The 23,131-nt window shown below is 34.7% G+C and overlaps 1 protein-coding gene across 2 annotated transcripts in view; it reads left to right on the top strand.

Annotated features, from left to right (window-relative positions):
• Positions 1–23,131, top strand: part of LOC127700969 (general transcription factor 3C polypeptide 1-like) — a 315,269-nt gene that overhangs the window by 46,399 nt on the left and 245,739 nt on the right. For both annotated transcript variants that reach the window (XM_052204733.1, XM_052204726.1), the window contains exons 27-34: positions 3,845–3,936; positions 4,406–4,510; positions 6,706–6,819; positions 7,928–8,025; positions 8,941–9,097; positions 12,887–13,018; positions 15,416–15,474; positions 18,318–18,495. In XM_052204733.1, coding sequence (XP_052060693.1) covers positions 3,845–3,936; positions 4,406–4,510; positions 6,706–6,819; positions 7,928–8,025; positions 8,941–9,097; positions 12,887–13,018; positions 15,416–15,474; positions 18,318–18,495 — 935 coding nt within the window. The remainder of the gene's footprint in view (positions 1–3,844; positions 3,937–4,405; positions 4,511–6,705; positions 6,820–7,927; positions 8,026–8,940; positions 9,098–12,886; positions 13,019–15,415; positions 15,475–18,317; positions 18,496–23,131) is intronic.

Genomic DNA, 23,131 nt, shown 5'->3' with positions numbered 1-23,131 from the left:
CAGACAGCCACCCATCCAAAACAAAAACAAGGAAAAGACAAACAGACAGCACCCTATCCAAAACAAAAACAAGGAAAAGACAAACAGACAGCCACCTATCCAAAACAAAAACAAGGAAAAGACAAACAGACAGCACACTAGCCAAAACAAAACAAGGAAAAGACAAACAGACAGCCACCTATCCAAAACAAAAACAAGGAAAAGACAACAGACAGCACCAGACAGCACCCTACCCAAAACAAAAACAAGGAAAAGACAAACAGACAGCACCAGACAACACCCTATCCAAAACAAAAACAAGGAAAAGACAAACAGACAGCACCAGACAGCACCCTATTCAAAACAAAAACAAGGAAAAGACAAACAGACAGCACCAGACAGCACCCTATCCAAAACAAAAACAAGGAAAAGACAAACAGACAGCACCAGACAACATCCTATCCAAAACAAAAACAAGGAAATGACAAACAGACAGCACCCTATCCAAAACAAAAACAAGGAAAAGACAAACAGACAGCACCCTATCCAAAACAAAAACAAGGAAAAGACAAACAGACAGCACCCTATACAAAACAAAAACAAGGAAAAGACAAACAGACAGCACACTAGCCAAAACAAAACAAGGAAAAGACAAACAGACAGCCACCTATCCAAAACAAAAACAAGGTAAAGACAAACAGACAGCACCCTATTCAAAACAAAAACAAGGAAAAGACCGACAGACAGCACACTAGCCAAAACAAAACAAGGAAAAGACAAACAGACAGCCACCTATCCAAAACAAAAAACAAGGAAAAGACAAACAGACAGCACCAGACAGCACCCTATCCAAAACAAAAACAAGGAAAAGATAAACAGACAGCCACCTATCCAAAACAAAAACAAGGAAAAGACAAACAGACAGCACCAGACAGCACCCTATCCAAAACAAAAACAAGGAAAAGACAAACAGACAGCACCAGACAGCACCCTATTCAAAACAAAAACAAGGAAAAGACAAACAGACAGCACCAGACAGCACCCTATCCAAAACAAAAACAAGGAAAAGACAAACAGACAGCACCAGACAACATCCTATCCAAAACAAAAACAAGGAAATGACAAACAGACAGCACCCTATCCAAAACAAAAACAAGGAAAAGACAAACAGACAGCACCCTATCCAAAACAAATACAAGGAAAAGACAAACAGACAGCACCCTATACAAAACAAAAACAAGGAAAAGACAAACAGACAGCACACTAGCCAAAACAAAACAAGGAAAAGACAAACAGACAGCCACCTATCCAAAACAAAAACAAGGTAAAGACAAACAGACAGCACCCTATTCAAAACAAAAACAAGGAAAAGACCGACAGACAGCACACTAGCCAAAACAAAACAAGGAAAAGACAAACAGACAGCCACCTTTCCAAAACAAAAACAAGGAAAAGACAAACAGACAGCACACTAGCCAAAACAAAAACAAGGAAAAGACAAACAGACAGCACACTAGCCAAAACAAAACAAGGAAAAGACAAACAGACAGCCACCCATCCAAAACAAAAACAAGGAAAAGACAAACAGACAGCACCCTATCCAAAACAAAAACAAGGAAAAGACAAACAGACAGCCACCTATCCAAAACAAAAACAAGGAAAAGACAAACAGACAGCACACTAGCCAAAACAAAACAAGGAAAAGACAAACAGACAGCCACCTATCCAAAACAAAAACAAGGAAAAGACAAACAGACAGCACCAGACAGCACCCTACCCAAAACAAAAACAAGGAAAAGACAAACAGACAGCACACTAGCCAAAACAAAACAAGGAAAAGACAAACAGACAGCCACCCATCCAAAACAAAAACAAGGAAAAGACAAACAGACAGCACCCTATCCAAAACAAAAACAAGGAAAAGACAAACAGACAGCCACCTATCCAAAACAAAAACAAGGAAAAGACAAACAGACAGCACACTAGCCAAAACAAAACAAGGAAAAGACAAACAGACAGCCACCTATCCAAAACAAAAACAAGGAAAAGACAACAGACAGCACCAGACAGCACCCTACCCAAAACAAAAACAAGGAAAAGACAAACAGACAGCACCAGACAACACCCTATCCAAAACAAAAACAAGGAAAAGACAAACAGACAGCACCAGACAGCACCCTATTCAAAACAAAAACAAGGAAAAGACAAACAGACAGCACCAGACAGCACCCTATCCAAAACAAAAACAAGGAAAAGACAAACAGACAGCACCAGACAACATCCTATCCAAAACAAAAACAAGGAAATGACAAACAGACAGCACCCTATCCAAAACAAAAACAAGGAAAAGACAAACAGACAGCACCCTATCCAAAACAAAAACAAGGAAAAGACAAACAGACAGCACCCTATACAAAACAAAAACAAGGAAAAGACAAACAGACAGCACACTAGCCAAAACAAAACAAGGAAAAGACAAACAGACAGCCACCTATCCAAAACAAAAACAAGGTAAAGACAAACAGACAGCACCCTATTCAAAACAAAAACAAGGAAAAGACCAACAGACAGCACACTAGCCAAAACAAAACAAGGAAAAGACAAACAGACAGCCACCTATCCAAAACAAAAAACAAGGAAAAGACAAACAGACAGCACCAGACAGCACCCTATCCAAAACAAAAACAAGGAAAAGATAAACAGACAGCCACCTATCCAAAACAAAAACAAGGAAAAGACAAACAGACAGCACCAGACAGCACCCTATCCAAAACAAAAACAAGGAAAAGACAAACAGATAGCACCCTATCCAAAACAAAAACAAGGAAAAGACAAACAGACAGCACCAGACAGCACCCTATCCAAAACAAAAACAAGGTAAAGACAAACAGACAGCACCCTATCCAAAACAAAAACAAGGAAAAGACAAACAGACAGCACACTAGCCAAAACAAAACAAGGAAAAGACAAACAGACAGCACCCTATCCAAAACAAAAACAAGGAAAAGATAAACAGACAGCCACCTATCCAAAACAAAAACAAGGAAAAGACAAACAGACAGCACCAGACAGCACCCTATCCAAAACAAAAACAAGGAAAAGACAAACAGATAGCACCCTATCCAAAACAAAAACAAGGAAAAGACAAACAGACAGCACCAGACAGCACCCTATCCAAAACAAAAACAAGGTAAAGACAAACAGACAGCACCCTATCCAAAACAAAAACAAGGAAAAGACAGACAGACAGCACACTAGCCAAAACAAAACAAGGAAAAGACAAACAGACAGCACCCTATCCAAAACAAAAACAAGGAAAAGACAGACAGCCACCTATCCAAAACAAAAACAAGGAAAAGACAAACAGACAGCAACCAGACAGCACCCTATCCAAAACAAAAACAAGGAAAAGACAAACAGACAGCACCCTATCCAAAACAAAAACAAGGAAAAGACAAACAGACAGCACCCTAGCCAAAACAAAACAAGGAAAAGACAAACAGACAGCACACTAGCCAAAACAAAACAAGAAAAAGACAAACAGACAGCAACCATAGCCAAAACAGAAACAAGGAAAAGACAAACAGACAGGCTACAAAACACTTTTCAGAGTTTGAGCAACATGAACCTCAGCCAAAATTGGGTATAACAACAAATGCTCTGAAAGGATGATCAGTTCATGTTCCACTAGTGGCACTTGTGTTACACATGGCAAGTAACAAATGTATGATAAGTCACATCTAGTGATGTATAGATGGTATGTTTCAATACCTAAGCTACCTTCCTTGTTCTATATCAGAAGAAGAATAAAGGTTTTACAAAAAGACAGCCAAGCAAATAATTCTTTTAATGGTTTTTTTTGCAGAACCAAATTTGTGGCAGGATGACAAAGACAGAGCTGCATTAGAAGTGAAGACCAGCATGAGAGTTCATTGGTCATCCAAGGAAGATGGTCTGGTAAGTATACAGAAGAGCAAATGAAAATTTATCGAGAAAATATCAAATAATCATTTTAAAGTGCAATCTTTTATGAAAACTTTGTATACCTCCTGCAAAGGAAGGTTTGTTAGATTTGGGTCAGGGGAAATCTTGGTTCTGTTCATTTATCTTTGAAGGGCAAATTCTCTTTATTTTTATATAAAATTTAAAGAAACTTAACACATAGGTAGTACTTCATAGGAAATCATGCATATTGCAAAATAATTCAGATTTCTAAATGTAGAGATATATTAACCTGCATCTTGAAGATTTATTTGAAAATGAGCTATCTGTAATATGACATTTGCAAATGGTAAAATATTTTGTCCACATCAATGTGTATGTTATAGTGTAAAGTAAAGTTAAGTTTCTAACGATATTAATGAAATTATACATGTATGATTTTATTAATTGCTTTTTAGTGATGGAAATGTTTTTATATTGATAGTTATTGACCTGTAAAATAGCCAGCTTAGTTATGGATAAAAACAGTCGTGGAATGATTATACCTTGGGTAATTGTAAGAGACATTCTATACAGATATGCACCAGAGGTAAGGAGTAATTGATTATGAAGTTCTTTTGCATGCTATATATATAGCTAGTTTTAGTGATAATGAGTAAATTACTGATTTGTTTGTTTTTCACAGTTGTGATGTTTTAAGACTAAGAATAGATGTATCAGATCATGAAAAATATACAGCTAAAAGTTTCTGCTTTGTATGAAATTTTGAATACCCTTGCTTTCATATAACAGTGCATATTTTTGTTTTGAATGGGTATAGGTCATTATAGAATACTGATTACAATTTTTATTAGTACATTTTAGCAAAATCATCAGCAATAAGAGTTATTGAGGTAATAAAGAGATGTTATGCATAATAATGATAGTGGTATAGACTGTGCTTGTAAAAACCCAGGACTGAAGAAAAACTTACTTAAGATGTCTTGTTACATTGACTTCATACACATTTCTTTTGAGCATGACTAGTAAGGATTTCTGTAAGATAAATGCAGCATAAAGTTTTTCAATTTTCGTTTAAATTATTTCAGGTTTATTAAGATTCTTTTAAATTTATCATTGAAGATTCTTAAATGGGAACATAAGTTATCTACCCTTTTAGCAACTTTAAAGTGGAAACTAAATATTCTTCCTTTGGTGATTAGGACTAAAGGGCTGACCATTTAATTGCCCAGCAAGTTAACCTGATGATTGAGACAACTGTCACATGTCTTAATCCTTAATACAATATATTTGAAACTTTGCTTGCTGTATACTGTGGGTTTTTTGTCTCGCATGTGATGAAAGTCTCAGTATGCGTGACATAGGTAATACTATCCGGCGGCGGTGGCGGCGTCGTAAACTATTTGTATAAAGCTTTATATTTCAGAAGGTACAAGATTTGGATGCAGATACCTTATGTTATGAAGTTTCCGTCAACCATTTGTCAATTGTTCTTGACCTCATTTTCATGGTTCAGCAACTGCTTGAAAAAAAAATTGAGTTTTTTCGTCATGTGAATTTCTCACTTACTATGAGCAATAGGATAACTATATTTGGTATATGGGTTCCTTGCAACGTCTATATGTCTGTCAGACAGAGTTCACCTGGCCTCAACCTCATTTCATGGATCAGTGATCAAGGTTAAGCAGTAAGTCAACTCTTTTGGTGAATGGAATGATTGTAATCGGTATATGTCAGTCTTGCAGGTTTCAACTGACCTTGACCTCATTTTTATGGTTCATTGGTCAATGTTAAGTGGGTGGCCTCGGTGGCTGAGTGGTTTAAGTAGTTACTACTGTTATCACTAGCCAGTCAACACTGAGGTTGTGAGTTCGAACCCCGCTCGTGCGGGTGCACTCAACTCCAATCTTAATTGACTAGGATTGTCAGTTTTCCTATCGAAGGTCGTGGTTTTCTCCGGGCACTCCGGCTTCCTCCACCAATAAAAACTGGCCGCCACGAAATAGCGCCCAAAAGTGGTGCTTAAAAGTGGCGTTAAAACACCAAAAATCAAAATCAAATCAATGTTAAGTTTTTGTTTTTTGTTCTGTTTTTAAAGTACTATAAGCAATAGGTCAACTATATTTGGCGTATGGAATGATTGTAAGGTGTACATGTCTGTCTGGCAGGTTTCATCTGACCGTGACCTCATTTTTATGGTTCGTCGGTCAATGTTAAGTTTTTTGTGTTTTTGGTGTGTTTTTCAAGTACTATAAGCGATAGGTCAACTATATTTGTTGTATGGAATAATTGTAAGGTGCACATGTCTGTCTGGCAGGTATAATCTGACCTTGACCTCATTTTCATGGTTCATTGGTCAATATTAAGTTTTTGTGTTTTGGTCTGTTTTTCAATTAGCATACACAATAGGTCATTTATATTTGCTGTATAAAATAATTGTAAGGTGTATATGTCTGTCTGACACGATTTATCTGACCTTGACCTCATTGTCATAGATCTTTAAAAATTTTAAGTTTCTGTAATGCTTTTAGTAAAACCTTTATCTTTAAGACTTTCAACATAAAATCAATTGTCAGTAAAGAAGGCAAGACATTTCAGCGTGTGCACTTTTGTGTTCAATATTGAAGGCTGTACAACACTAGTAATTGTTCAAATCTTTGTCCTTTGGTCTTTATGGAAAGTTGTCTCATGAGCAATCATACCACATCTCCTTAATTTGATACTCATAAAATGTCTTATCTTATCTTATCCTTAATTTTATGTCAAATATGTTTCTTATTTCAGGAATCAGTGGACAAATCCTCATTAGCTTGTCAGAGGAGAGTAGCACATTCACTGAAGAATCCTATTGTCAAACAGAATCTGTCTATCTTCTATGCTGAATCTATTCAAGATCCTGTAAGTTTATTGTAATCAAATATACTTGTATTCTGTTTTCTTTTTTATCAATATTTTTATATGAAGATTTCAGATATACTGTAAACCAACTAATTTTTGCGATTGATTTTTTTGTGACTTTCACAAGTCGAAAAATAACATGAATTTAAATCCTATTGAATTTGTAAAACTTTGGTCTTCCCTTATATGCATACATCAAGTAAATTAAAGAATCACGATAAATAAATCACTGTGAAGTCGGGTTTGAAAGGGCTAATCGCAGAATAAAATATCTGAGAAAGTAAGTTCGTTTACAGTTTTATAAATGCAACAAAAATAAAGGGACAATAGATGATAAATTTTGAAATAAAAAGTAAAATAACAAAAATATGGAACTCCAAGGAAAAATTTTAAATGGAAAGACCTTTATCAAATGGCAAATTAATTATAAAATTTCAATCATGAAATTTTTGGAAGGATTCAGTTGAATAAGAACATATCAATGTATGCCTTATCATTCTGACCATTTTCTTGGAATCAAAATATGATCAGGGGGCACTTTGCAGATGAATTTAACCCAAAAAAAATAACAAGATAGAAATAGTTTATTTTTGACATATTTTTTTTTTTAGGTTTATTGTATAATGATAAAAGATTAATTGATTGATCGTTGTATAACACCACTTTCAACACTATTGTGCCATTTCACAGCGGTCAGTTTTTATTGTTGGAGGAAGTTGCAGAGCCCGGAGAGAAATACGACCTTTGGTAGAAAAACTGACAATCCTAGTCAATTAAGATTGGAGTAGAGTGCACCTGCCACATGCAGGATACGAACTCACAACCTCAGCGTTGACAGGCTATTGGCACAGTAGTTCGACTACTTAGACCACTCTGCCACTGAGGCCTCATATATAATGATACAGAAATTTCTGTAAGATTGTTTTTGTAAAATATGGACTTCTATGAGGCATAACATTCACTAATAATTGTATAACATAAAATGTTGCATTTACAACAAATTGATGTTTTCTGAAAATGGTAATTTACAAATGTTTTAATTGAGGACTCAGATGTAATACATATTATTTTTTTTTGGCATAACATAAACCATGTTTTTCTACTTTAGAAAGTAAAGGCATACATGAATATTAAATATACACAAGGGAGTGATGAGACAATAAAGGCATATAAAGAAGTGGTCGACACACTGATAAAGAAATTTGCGTATGTATAATAGACATACTGTATATTTAATTTATTTGCAGGTTTAGTATTTTTGGGACTAACAGTGTGTTTTAGGTGCTTTAGTTATGTGAGAATATTTCTTTCTTTGCATCTGATTTTCAATGTTTTGCAAGTTGCAACATGTTTGTTTCTATATATTTTCATGTCTGAATATTATTGTTATTATTATAGGCCCGTTTACGGGACATATTATGGTATACCGTTGTCTGTCTGTCCGTCCGTCGTCAACATGTCGGAACTTTCCTTCTGTGAGGGAAAGGACAGCTTTTGAGGGAGGTGGGAGAAAGGGGGGGAAGGGGGGGCAGGAGGTGGGAGACAACAAATAGGTGGGAGAGAAAAAAAGATTCTAAAAGTGAGAGGTGGGAGATAGGGGGACGGGAGGTGGGAGAAGGGTACCCCCCTGTCCACCCCCTCTTCTGTCCGTCTGTCGTCAACATGTCGGACAATAACTCAAAATTGCTTTGAGCAGTTTTCATGAAACTTTGGTGAATTGTTTATATCTATTAAAATAACCTCTCTTTAGTTTTTTATAAATTTCTGATATGACATTGAGGAGTTATGGAACTTTATTCTTTGAAAAAGTGAAAGGCGTATCATGCACCCATGGTGCAGCCCTTTATTGTTATACCCCCACTCTAGGTGTGGGGGCTGTATTCCATTCATTACCTAAGTACAGAGTAGTAACTTGTTATCTTTGCCCCTAGTTCATTAAGACACACTTTTTCACACAAAATGGCAACATTGTTCTACCAATCACTGAAGCTTTTATCATAGATTTAAAAATCTAGACACAATTTGTATAACAATGTTTTTTAAAAGTCTTTAATATATGTGTCAGAGGTTCCAAAATCTCCAACCATTTAGTTACCCTATGATATTGTAAAACATTTGCAGGAGTGCTGATGTTAAAGAATGTGCTCTACCAGAAACTGTAGATTCTCTGAAGAAGTTTACCATCAGTGTAGTAAATCCTTCCCTTAAAACAGTTGTGTTTTCTGATCCATGCAACAAGTCAGAAATACTATCAAGTGTTCTACGTAATATATTCCACGTAAGTTCACATGTAATTATGTATAAAGTTGATTGTTTATAACATATTGCATGTTTATTTTGATATCTTATATCGATATGTTCATGGGGTTTTGTTATGCCCCCGCCGAAGCGGAGGGGCATTAAGTTTTACCCTTGTCCGTCCGTACGTCCCAAAATTGGTTTCCGTTCTCTAACTTAAGTTTGCCTCAACCAAATGTTATCAAACTTGTACACAATGTTTATTACCACAAAACACAGATCAAGTTTGAATTTTGGTGGCGTCACTTTAACCGTTCTTGAGTTATGCCCCTTTCTAAATGGAAAAATTGCAAAATTTTTCATTTCCTTTCTCTAACTTAAGTTTGCCTCATCCAAATGTTATTAAACTTATACACAATGCTTATTACCACAATACACAGATCAAGTTTGAATTTTGGGGGCGTCACTTTTACTTTTCTAGAGTTATGCCCCTTTACAAATGGAAAAATTGCTAAATTTTTCATTTTTTTTCAAAAAATATCAATGTCATTATTCAAGTAATTTTTATACGACCGCAAAAAAATTTTTGTGGTCGTATATTGGTATGACGTTGGCGTCGTCGTCGTCCGGCGTCGTCCGAAGACACATTGGTTTTCGCACTCTAACTTTAGTTTAAGTGAATGGATCTCTATGAAATTTTACCACAAGGTTCAATACCACAAAAGGAAGGTTGGGATTGATTTTGGGGGTTATCGTACCAACAGTAAAGGAATTAGGGGCCAAAAATAAGCATTTTTGTAACTTCCAGACATAACTTGTGTGTTAGTGTATGGATCTCTCTGACATTGTACCACAAGGTTCCAAATCACAAAGGGAATGCTGGGATTGATTTTGGGGGTAATTGCCTTAAAATTTTAGGAATTAGGGGCCAAAAAAGGGGCAAAAAACAAGCATTTTTCTAGTTTCATGACAATAACTTGTGTGTAAGTGTATGGATCTTTCTGAAATTGTACTACAAGGTTCCATATCACAAAGGGAAAGCTGGAATTGAGTTTGGGGGTAATTGTCGAAACGTTTAGGAATTGGGGGCCAAAAAGGGGCCAAAAATAAGCATTTTTCTAGTTTCCAGACAATAACTTGTGTTCAAGTGTATGGATCTCTCTGAAATTGTACTGCAAGGTACCATACCACAAAGGGAAGGCTGGGATTGATGATGGGGGTAATTGCCTCAATATTTTAGGAATTAGGGGCCAAAAAGGGGCAAAAAACAAGCATTTTTCTAGTTTCAGGACAATAACTTGTGTGTAAGTGTATGGATCTTTCTGAAATTGTACTACAAGGTTCCATTTCACAAAGGGAAAGCTGAGTTTGAGTTTGGGGGTGATGAATCATAAGGGGGTTCAAAATATTGGGGGGGGGGGGGGGGAATTTTATTTTTTTCCTTTTTTTCCTTTTTTTTCTTTTTTTCCTTTTTTTTTTCTTTTAAAATTTTCCATTTTGAGTTGGTTATTTCTGATTTATATTTAAAAGCAAATAATAATGATATGGTAGGAGATACACACCAAACAGGATGTGTAAATTATTATATAATAAGTATTGTGCAATAGCAAGAAATTTTCAATTGCACAGTATTGCACAATAGCAAGAAATCTTCAATTGCACAGTATTGCGCAATAGCAAGAAATCTTCAATTGCACAGTATTGCGCAATAGCAAGAAATCTTCAATTGCACAGTATTGCGCAATAGCAAGAAATATCCAATAGCACAATATTGCGCAATAGGAAGAAATTGTCAATTGTACAGTATTGCGCAATAGCAAGAAATATTTAATTGCACAGTATTGTGCAAAAGAAGATACTTCGTATAAATTGCTTATTTCTTGACCAATTTCAATGGGGTTTTATTCTTGAATTCTTGGGGTTTTTTAATATGCTGAATCATACCGTGTATTAAGTTTTTGGATTTTGGGCCCCGTTTTTAAATTGGTCCACATTGAGGTCCAAAGGTCCAAAATTAAACTTTGTTTGATTTCATCAAAAATTGAATTATTGGGGTTCTTTGATATGCCGAATCAAACCGTGTATTTAGATTCTTAATTTTTGGTTCCGTTTTCAAATTGGTCTACATTAAGGTCCAAAGGGTCCAAAATTAAACTTAGTTTGATTTTAACAAAAATTGAATTCTTGGGGTTCTTTGATATGCTGAATCTAAACATGTATTTAGATTTTTGATTATGGGCCCAGTTTTCAAGTTGGTCCAAATCGGGGTCCAAAATTAAACTTTGTTTGATTTCAACAAAAATTGAATATATGGGGTTCTTTGATATGCTGAATCTAACCATGTATTTAGATTTTTGATTTTTGGGCCCCGTTATCAACTTTGTCCACATTGAGGTCAAAAGGGTCCAAATTAAACTTTGTTTGATTTCAACAAAAATTGAATTCTTGGGGTTCTTTGATATGCCGAATCAAACCGTGTATTTAGATTCTTAATTATTGGTTCCGTTTTCAAATTGGTCTACATTAAGGTCCAAAGGGTCCAAAATTAAACTTAGTTTGATTTAACAAAAATTGAATTCTTGGGGTTCTTTGATATGCTGAATCTAACCATGTATTTAGATTTTGGATATTGGACCATAATAGGTGAATGTCCAATTTAAAATTTTTAAGTTCTTAGACCACATTCATTCTGTGTAGAAACCTATGCTGTGTCAAATATTTAATCACAATCCAAATGCAAAGCTGTATCAAGCTTGAATGTTGTGACCATACTTTCCCGAACTGTTCAGGGTTCGACCTCTGCGGTCGTATCAAGCTGCGCCCTGCGGAGCATTTTATTAAAATTGGAGTTATCTTCCTTTGTCCATGATTATAGTTAAATCAACTACCATCAATGCTTTAAACAATGCAATGTTTAATTTTGCCTTCCACTGATAAAACACAGATCAAGTTGAATTTGGGTAGTGTCACTTTAACCATTATTGAGTTATACCCCTTTATAAATCGAAAAATTGCAAAATTTTTAGTTTCCATTCTGTAACTTAAGTTTGCCCCAACCAAACATTATGAAACCTATACACAATACTCATTACCACAAAACTAAGATCAAGTACAAATATTGTTTTCGTTCTCTAACTTTAGTTTGCCTCAACCAAATGTTATGAAACTTATACACAATGCTTATTACTACACAATACAGATTAAGTACGAAATTCGGTGGCAACACTTTTACCATTCTTGAGTTATGTCCCTTTATAAACATAAAAATTGCTGAATTTTTCGTTTCTGTTCTCTAACTTTAGTTTGTCTCAACCAAATGTTATAAAACTTATACACAACCGTTCTAGAATTATGTGTGTTTACAAATAGAAAAGTTGCTGAATTTTTCGTTTCTGTTCTCTACTTAAGTTAGCTTCAACCAAATGTTATGAGACTTACACACAATGCTTATTACCACAAAACTCGGATCAAGTTCAAATGTGGGTAGCGTCACTTTTACCGTTCTTCAGTTATGTAACCCTTTATAACTATATGATATGCAAGCGGGGGCATCATCTGTGTCCACATGTGGACACAATCCACATTTATTAGTTGTTTGTTCCAAGCTGATCAATAAAACTGCAGTGAAATGACGTTGAACAGAAGCATTACCTAGCTTATTTTTGCTTTTTATTTCAATATGGAAATGTGAAAGCCATGTTTCCTTGTAAAATTAAAGAGGTGAAAAAACAATGAATGAATAAAGAAATTTGCTATTACCTTGTTAATAAAGAGAAAAAATTAAATGAGAGTCATGAAATATTTTTGATGATATTGAACTGTATTTCAGAGCTTTGTTTCCCTGAATGATAAACAAGGCAGATCACATGAAATGTATCAGCTTTTGAGTCAGTATCCAGACAAACTACTGGAGCAGACACTCAATAAAATGAGGGGCAATGGACTTATTGTTAGGATAAAGGTAACAACTTAGATATGTTTTTACTGTTCTGACTCTACATTGGAACAGAAAGATATAAGATGTCAACAAAGGAATAATGTGGTGAAATACTGGGATATTTAGAAAATAAGGAGATGTGGTATGATTGCCCTAGAGACAACTAACCACCACAATCGAAATATTTGGATGTAAGCAACTATAAGTCACTGTATGGCCTTAAACAATGAGCCAAACCCGTACTGTATAGTCACTTATAACTGTTTTTAAAAGGAACATGTGCTTTTTTCACTGTTACTACTTCTTATAGTCATTGGAAGATCATCTGTCAGTCATTAACGAGGCGACTTCTTACATCGAAGTCCCAACCGGTATTCTGAGAGTCAAATATAAATAAATTGAGATGTGGGGTAAGTATCAACGAACCAGCGACCCAATGACACAGATATTAAACCAAAAGACATCTAGAGGTCAATAAACAGTCTTTAATAATAGACTTGTGTCTTTACAATATTTCCATCTCTAAAGCACACCAAGTCTAAATAAGAGATGAACAAGTTATGAATAAATTTCTCAGATTTCTGAATTCATCAGTCCTGTACAATTCTTTGGTTAAAAAAGAAGTGATCAGATGAAAAACCTAAATATGAAAAATTTGAAACAACTACACAGTAAAAATATGAAATCAAAAACCAAAAATATTTATCAAAATTACAGGTAGCAACTATTTGATTTATCACCCCATCTTATTTCTGATGCAGTATGTCATGTGACATTTTAATAGTTTAAATTGATACTAAATCGCTTTAAAACGCAGAACCCAGTAAGTACGTTTCCATTATTATACCCCACGCAACGAGTTGCGGAGGGTATAATGTTTTTGACCCGTCCGTCCATCCGTCAGTCCGTCAGTCCGTCAGTCCTGTTTCTTGTCATCGCAACTCCTCTCAAACCACACAACAGAATTTCATGAAACCTTTTCAGATAATAAGGACATACTACGTAGATGTGCATATCGACAGGAAATTACGATTCAGTTCTTTTTCTAGGAGTTAGGCCCCTTTGAACTTATTTACTTTAATGTACTACTGCAACAGTTTGTCATCGCAACTCCTCTCAAACCACACAACAGAATTTCATGAAACCTTTTCAGATAATAAGGACATACTACGTAGATGTGCATATCGACAGGAAATTACGATTCAATTTTTTTCCCAGGAGTTACGCCCCTTTGAACTTATTTGCCCAATATACTACTGCAACCTTTTGTCATCGCAACTCCTCTCAAACCACACAACAGAATTTCATGAAACCTTTTCAGATAATAAGGACATACTACGTAGATGTGCATATCGACAGGAAATTACGATTCAATTTTTTTTCCAGGAGTTACGCCCCTTTGAACTTATTTGCCCAATATACTACTGCAACCTTTTGTCATCGCAACTCCTCTCAAACCACACAACAGAATTTCATGAAACCTTTTCAGATAATAAGGACATACTACGTAGATGTGCATATCGACAGGAAATTACGATTCAATTTTTTTCCAGGAGTTACGCCCCTTTGAACTTATTTGCCCAATATACTACTGCAACCTTTTGTCATCGCAACTCCTCTCAAACCACACAACAGAATTTCATGAAACCTTTTCAGATAATAAGGACATACTACGTAGATGTGCATATGGACAGGAAATTACGATTCAATTTTTTTCCCAGGAGTTACGCCCCTTTGAACTTATTTGCCCAATATACTACTGCAACCTTTTGTCATCGCAACTCCTCTCAAACCACACAACAGAATTTCATGAAACTGTAGATAATAAGGACATACTATGTAGATGTGCATATTGACAGGAAATTATGATTCAATTTTTTTTTCTGATACAATTTTTTTTTCTTACACTTATTTTATTTCTCCAATGACAATGTGGGGACGTGGGGTGTGTGAGCGCGCTCACTAAGGTTCTTTCATTATGAATATGGAAAGGTAGGAAGGGAAGTTTTTATTTTTGGATATATGTAATGTTTGGTCATTTATGATTGTATGTCCATTTGATGTGGATACAATTACTGAAACAAATATGCTGGACAGGGGAAATTTTGAAGTCCTTTCCTATTTTAAGACATAGATTTTAATGGAGAAGCCCTAAACAAGCAGTAAAGTAATTTGGAAGTCCCTTCCGACTTTCAGACAATAATTTTAATGGTATAGCCCTAAACAAAAAGTAAAATTATTTGAAAAGATCATATTGAGAGGTAGAGGAGCAATGCTTTATTTACATTCTTAATCCTAAGAAGTGTCTTACCAAAAAGTTAAGTCTTTGAATAATAAACAATTTTCTTCAGCAAGATGAAGATGAAAGAAATGGTTTGATATTGACTATTTTGATATTTACTTACAATTCCTATACTTCAGAAAAATGCAGATGCCAAGGTCATTGATACAGGTGTTCAAGGGGTCAAACTGTCTCAAAAGTAAGTGAACCTTGTTTATCATTGTGTATTTCCACTAGAATGTACACAGCTTTGATTGAAGCAGTGTCTTTTAATAAAAAAAACATATTTTGTGTTATATTGATTAGTGCATACATAAAATACAATCATCATTTAATGATTTGACAAAAACACATGATTAGCACACAATTGTTTGCAGTACTTTTATAGAGAATATAAAATATATATACATATTTCATTTTTAAAGATTTTGTGAGGCCTATTTTTGTTTAGTCATGCTATACCTAATTTGAGGTAATATCATTCCATGTAAAGATTTGTAATCAGGTTATCTTTAGAAATACTAAATATAAATGCAGAAATATGGTAGTTTATCAGATTAATTTTCCTTATTTTGCTGCAGAGGAGACGAGACATTATCTGTGTCATAAGTTTTATGTTTTAATTTGCTAAGTATTGGAACATTAAATTAATTTTACATGAGGTACTTTATAATCAGGATAGATAGAAATATACACAAAAGGAGATTGTAATCGAGACAGCAACATAACAACATAACATCACAAAAATCAAGATATGTGCCAAAGAGTAAGGCAAGCTTTTAATTTGAAGTCTAGGCAAGTTATAAATTAATTTACAGAAAAGCTTGCATGGTCACAGATAACCAGAGGTTTTGTAAATCAACTCATTTTTTAGGATACTTTTTTTTGCTTTGAACTCTTCTAGCAGACTTCACAGTGATTTAGTTTTGGGACTTTCCAATTATGTTGCAGTAATAATACAAGAGAAGATTCAAAATTAACATTTTCATGATGATTTACTTTATTTTTTATCTTGCTAAAGTCACATTAATGAATTGTTGGCAAAAATAGGACTTTAGAGATTTTTTCAAGATTATGGATATGACAAACTATTGACAGCCAAACAGTATAAACAATACAGTTCAGATCAGTTCTAACCTCTCTTAAAATATATCATGAAAACTGTTCTAGAACAGTCTGTAGGACAGTTCTTCTAACACCTTAATAACCGTTTCTCAGGGATCTCATTGGATGAAAATTTGATGATGGAGGAACTCTCACCAGGACAAAACCCTGCGTGTCGAGATCGAAAATATTTCATTCTCACATTTCATTGTAAGGAATAGTGAATACTGTAAATTCAGAAATTATTGCGTGCATTTATTATTGCGACTTTGTCATTTTAGACTAAAATGCGATTTTAATTTTTGCGATATTGAGAAAAATCCTGTTTAATTCATATAAAAAAATTCAAAATGCGAGTTTAAATTATTGCGATTATAACCCTGTCGCATTTTTCGCAATAATAAAAACCGCAATAATTTCTGAATTTACAGTAGACTGATATATTGTTTATTATATTCATTTCATTATATAATAATCAATATTTTCATTAATTGTCATTTGTATCAATTCCAATGTCAAGCCTGCCAAGGTTCCCAGAATCGTTATCTCGATATTTTGGTAATTTTGTTTGGACTTAAAACTTGGGATCGTTTTTCTTACTGTCAAACAACCCCATAGTAGTAGTGTCAAATTCAATTCAGAAGTCACGAACTGGGATCGATGATTTGCAGCAGTTGAATACAGATTTGTGGAGGGCAAAAGTTAAAAACTGAAATGGTTTTAATGACTAAAATTGCAAATTCCACAGTAATAGACCATGCAATATGCATCTTTTGATTCTGAGTGTAAACTGGATGTATGAATTTGATTGTAAACTATGAAATTAATGCGGAATTTAAAATGAGTTAAAATGATATTAAAGCACATATATACTCATTCAAACAGTATAGTAGTAGATGAAGAACACTAATGACAATATAAGAGGAGCATAAGGTCCTCTTGCGCTTAAAATCCCCCATGGAGATTTTGAAAAAATGGCAGGTATGGAATTATGATACAAAATTTCTTCAGATTATCAAGTTGCAGTTAATATTCAAGTATTTATTTTTTAACTAAAAATGAGTCATTATGATTGATAATTGTTGTTATTTGGCATGAAATTATGTTCTGTTCTACGATTAAGAGTATAACCTTGTACTCATTTAAAAAGGGGGTGCTGATTGCGTAAATCAATAAAAGCATGTGTTTGACTGTTTAACTTCTTTTGTAATTGAATTTAAATTTTATTTTTTAATCTAAATTTTCATAAGCACTTGCTGAAAAGTAATTAAATAATGCAATTAATCATCTGTCATGATCAAGTGTTCTTCTGTCAGACGTCTCAATCTACCTGTACCAGTGATTGGCAATCTTTAGCCGGATATCCCTCAGGGCTTTAAAACAGTAATCAGGAGGACCCTTTGAATTATAATACAATAGGGGTTATGCAATTACACGCAATTGATTATTATTACTAACATAAATGGCGGCAGCAATGAAAACAAATTTTGACTTCACCTTTCAATCATAATGCAGATTTTAACAATGGCGGGGATCAATTGACGAGGGCAGAAGATAATTTAACGATGGTGGTGCCCATCATAAAACAGGTCATGGAGATCCCTGGTTTCTGACATAAGCAGTTCTATCACCGAACAGTTTCTGACAGAAGCAGTTCTAAACTAGGATAGTTTCTGGCAGAAGCAGTGCTAAACTATAACAGTTTTGGACAGGTCTGACCTAGAACGGTTTTGATCAGTTTTAATCCTGACAGTTCTATCTTTGATCAGTTTTGGACAGTTCTGCCCTAGAACTTATTCTGACAGTCTAGGGTAAAACTGTTTTTAGGTAAAATAGTTCTAGAGAAGAATTCTATGATAGAGCTTTCTGACAGTTCTAAACAGAGGTTAGAACTGTCCTGAACTGTAGCCATTAGTAATAATGTAATCTCTTTTCCAGATACACATACCGATTTCAATCCCGATTCCCATCCATTATATTTGAAGAAAGTGTAGAATGCTTAAACCAACTAATGGCATTCCAGAATGCAGCAGGTCCAACTGGGAAACTGGAAATAAATGAGTTGTCAAAGGGAGGCTACTGTGCCTGTTATATTGGTTTATATGCTCTTGGAAAGGTAAATTAAGTATTTAATTATATCAGCCAGGGTTAACCTTTTGCCTGATATTTATTCAGTAACAGGTTACACATATTTTAATTGATATTTCTGAAAAAAAATGTTCATCACTGAAAGTTATTTCTAGGTATTTTTTATGCCCCATTTATGGGCATGATGTTTTTTGGTCCGCCTGTCCTGCTTCAGGTTAAAGTTTTTGGTCAAGGTAGTTTTTGATGAAGTTTAAGTCATATCAACTTGAAACTTAGTACACATGTTCCCTATGATTGATTGATTGTTGGTTGCTTAACATCCAGTGGCATGTTCCCTATGATATGATCTTTTTAATTTTAATGCCAAATTAGAGTTTTGACCCCAATTTCACTGTCCACTGAACATAGAAAACGATAGTGCCATTGGGCATCCGTGTACAAGGGACACATTCTTGTTTGTATAAAAAATGAAAGATTTTAATATAGATATAAGAAGATGTGGTATGAGTGTAAATGAGACAACTCTCCATCCAAGTCAAAATTTATAAAAGTAAACCATTATAGGTCACAGTACGGTCTTCAACACGGAGCCTTGGCTCACACAGAACAGTAAGCTATAAAGGGCCCCAAAAATTACTAGTGTAAAACCATTCAAACGGGAAAACCAACGGCCTATTCTATATAAAATACGAGAAACGAGAAACACTTATGAACCACATCAACAAACGACAACTACTGAACATTAGATTCCTGACTTAGGACAGGTGCAAACAAATGCAGCGGGTTTAAACGTTTAAATGGTACCAAACCTTCACCCTTTTTCAGAAACAATAGTGTAACATCACAACATACACGTGTGGTTTTATTTGATCTCAGTTTTTGGAAAGTTAGCTATAGCTTGCTATAGCAATATACTTTCCTAAGGCTTCGGCCTCTAACAGGAAGTTGGACAGACTATCTTACTATGTCTACTCCTAGATAATGTAGTACTAGTGTTTGAATACTAACTTGGAAGATGCTTTTGAAATTTTGAGTTACTTCTATTTTGATTAGCTTACAGCTTAAATTAAAATGTGCTGAATGTTCACCGACAATTCAAATGAATTCAACTTCACTTTGAAAATGGCTATCACAAACTCCTTTGCGGATCTGCGCTGCGCGGAAAATAAAATCAATACACATCTACACGAGACATCAGTTTCTACATTATGCTTTTATCGCGATCGGTATTCCCCAGACATGCGTGAGATTCATATATGTGTGCCTCCTGACGGGAGTACAATAATCCAAGTTTCAGGGGTTTCCTCTCGTCCTCCGGTTGAAGAGAAAATAAATACTGTGTTTAAAATATTTCATGAATGCACATTTTGCGACACTATTTTTACTACAAATTTTACAAAGGTTTATTAAAGACGTAAAAGCACGAGTGTATCGAAAGTATCCTGGTATCTCATCTCTGCCCACAACACACTTGGACTATAACAAACTTGGCCTATTACATAATCGGCCTCACAAAATCGGACTATATCAAAATTCGTATATATACTTTTTGTTATTAAGTCTCCTAAACAAAGTTTGGAGACTAATTGTTTTTGCTCAGTTCTTAGCGGTCTTCAGTTATCACCACAGGACAATAAAACAAATCAAATAAAATATAGAGGAAGTCCCTGGGGGACTCCCCACCCCCTCCTGTTTGAGAACTTGTTAACGGTCGAGATCCCCACCCCTAAACCATATATATTCTTGTATGGGACAATAAAACAAATCAAATGAAATATAGGGGAAGTCCACGGGGGTCACCCCCACCCCCTTCTTTTTGAAAACTTGTAAACGGTCGATATCCCCACCCCGAAACCATATATATTCTTGTGTGGGACAATAAAACAAATCAAATGAAATATAGGGGAAGTCCCTGGGGGACTACCCACCCCCTCCTGTTTGAGAACTTGTTAACGGTCGAGATCCCTACCCCTAAACCATATATATTCTAAAATGCATTTTGACTGAGAGATTATGCAAAAATGTAGATTTCATAAAAAAGACACCAAAATACTTAAATATTTTGACCAGTGAAAATCTGGTATTTTCAACTATAGAATCCACTCTAAACTACTGTGAATGTCATTTTTATCATATAACTAGAGTGCAATGAAGTACAAATTTTCAAAACTTGTCCTTTCACATAATTCTATTTAAAAAAAAAAGGTTTTTTAGATGTATTTCAGTGAAAACCCTTTATGAGTGAGAAATGCACATGAGATTTTAAAGGAAACATTGTGACATCACACGTATTATGACATCTTTAAATAACGACCGATCAAAATAATGCTAATTACAGTTTGCAGTGATACACAAGGAACAGTTGCCTCAAGGTTTAACTCGAAATATCGAGTCGAAAAGATCAGTAACTAAGCATTTTTATATAATATCAAGACCATAGCAACAGTTTCATATCAGCATATTTTCAACATACTGACTGTAATTTCAATTGCATAAATACCATAAATAAACAATTTAGAGCTTGCCTAATAAAATAAAATGCTTACCAGTTATTCAGAACTTTTTAAAACCTCTAGTTTGCCATCTCAGGTTAAATAGTAATGATATGTCTGAAACTGAAATAAGCCAAAAAATTTACTCGGGCTGCCTTATCATTTGATATAAATACATAAGTATTATTGAGAGAAAAAAAATCTAATTCTTGAAAGTTTTATCACAAAAAAAGAGAGATTCTTCTCCCTTGAGGCTTATTAACCTCCATTTAAACCTTTTATATGAGGAGCAATGAGTAGTATCTTAATTATAATAGGTGCAGTACTATGTTTTCAAAAGGTTTGACCCTCCCCCTTTTTCACTGAGAGAAAGACAGTATCTTGTGATTTGCTTGTGTGCATTAAAATAGAATAGTTCATGATTTTCTTAAAACAATTTTGTCTGTTTATTCGCATATAATTTATAATGACCAGGGGTCAAATTATTGGTTTAACACATATGTACAAAATGTAATGATGACTGATGTATCTAATTTTACTCGTATTAAGTGTGTTATTTTCCTATATTATCGGTAATTCCTGTAGACCAGAATGATAATTACAAAACAAAGACTTTATTGTGTCATGTTTACTTACAATTTTATAATATTAAAAGTTCATGCCTTTTTCCAGTCATAACAAGTGCCTTTCGGATCCCTCGGGAAAACAGAGATTTAATTGTGCCTAAAAGAAATGTTCAGCCCTGTGCCAGTAATGCATTTCAAAAGCAAAAATAGTGGCTGATCTTTATAGATAATGTTTATCTAGAACCAGTTGTGATAACTAGGTATATATAAAAGACAACTAACCTTCATTTTCACAATTTTCTCTGGTGTACAAGGTGCAATCATTCATAAATCAGTCTGAGAGCTGCTGAATATCTTGTTGTAATTTGGGTCAATGTTCGCAATTGTTTCTCCATAGGCGGTAATGGTAACGTTTTCTTCTGTTGCTCAGTCCATATTGTTAACTTGGATATGTCTGATGGTTCGTTTCGAAGCTGAGACATTTTCACATATGTGGTTAAATTTTCAGGGTACGAAGTGAGATTACTTTTTCCGTAAATTAGCAAACCCCGAAAATCCTTGCGTGATGCGGCTCCTCGTGGTAAAAAATCCCTTTTTTTTTTTTAAATTTAATACTTTGAACACATTCAATAGCTCAATAGTTTTTACACATTTATTCTATGTTCCCCTACTTTCTAAATCAACACAATTGGTTAAGCTCAGTCACTTGTTTATCATAGAAACGTGTCAAATATCACTACACAGAGATTTTTTGTTTACATAGAACTTTTGAGTTCCTCATTTTGAGGCGCATTAGGGATATTGACCCATAATATTCTTGTACAGGACAATAAAACAAATCAAATGAAATAAAAGGCAAGTCCCCTGGGGTCACTCCCACCCCCTTCCTGTTTGAGAACTTGTAAATGGTCGAGATCCCCACCCCTAAACCATATATATTCTTGTATGGGACAAAAAAAAACAAATCAAATGAAAGGGCGAGTCCTCTGAGAATCCCCCCCCCCCCTTTTTGAGAACTTGTAAACGGTCGAGATCCCCACCCCTAAACCATATATATTCCTGTTCATGATTTCAAGAAGATTTGAATGACATACAGGGTTAATCCCTAGGCGTCACTTATGCATATCACTTTACTTGACCATACCAATTTGTACTGGACTTTGCCCAATGTCAGGCGACCATGGGAATGACTAATTATGGGAGCTATGTTTGGGAGACTTCGTAACAGCATCCTGTTACAATTATTTCTTGTATTAAGTAATTTTTTTTAAAAGTCGAAAAAAAACGTTAACCACACAATCTACACATCTACAACCTATTTGAAATAATACACATCTACCATTGCAAACTTTCCACATGTGCTATCCAGCACTTTGATTCATTGTCAATTATGACGTTAAATGTTCATGCTGTCCTCTGAAAATTCTATTGTGATGTCATGATAATAGGTGACCATGCCTGATGCATAACAAAGAACACATCTTTTTGCTCATCCGTGAAAAAACATGTCTACATATCGTCTAATTATCATTAGAGAAACTGATTCCACTGCAGAAAATTGTGCAATACAATAATTATCCACTCTCAGCAGTTAAATTTAAATATT

This window comes from Mytilus californianus, unplaced genomic scaffold (assembly GCF_021869535.1).
Source record: "Mytilus californianus isolate M0D057914Y unplaced genomic scaffold, xbMytCali1.0.p SCAF_1, whole genome shotgun sequence".
NCBI classification, from domain to species: domain Eukaryota; kingdom Metazoa; phylum Mollusca; class Bivalvia; order Mytilida; family Mytilidae; genus Mytilus; species Mytilus californianus.
The sequence above is the reverse complement of the archived record's forward strand: the minus strand, read 5'-3'. Positions and strand labels throughout refer to the sequence as shown.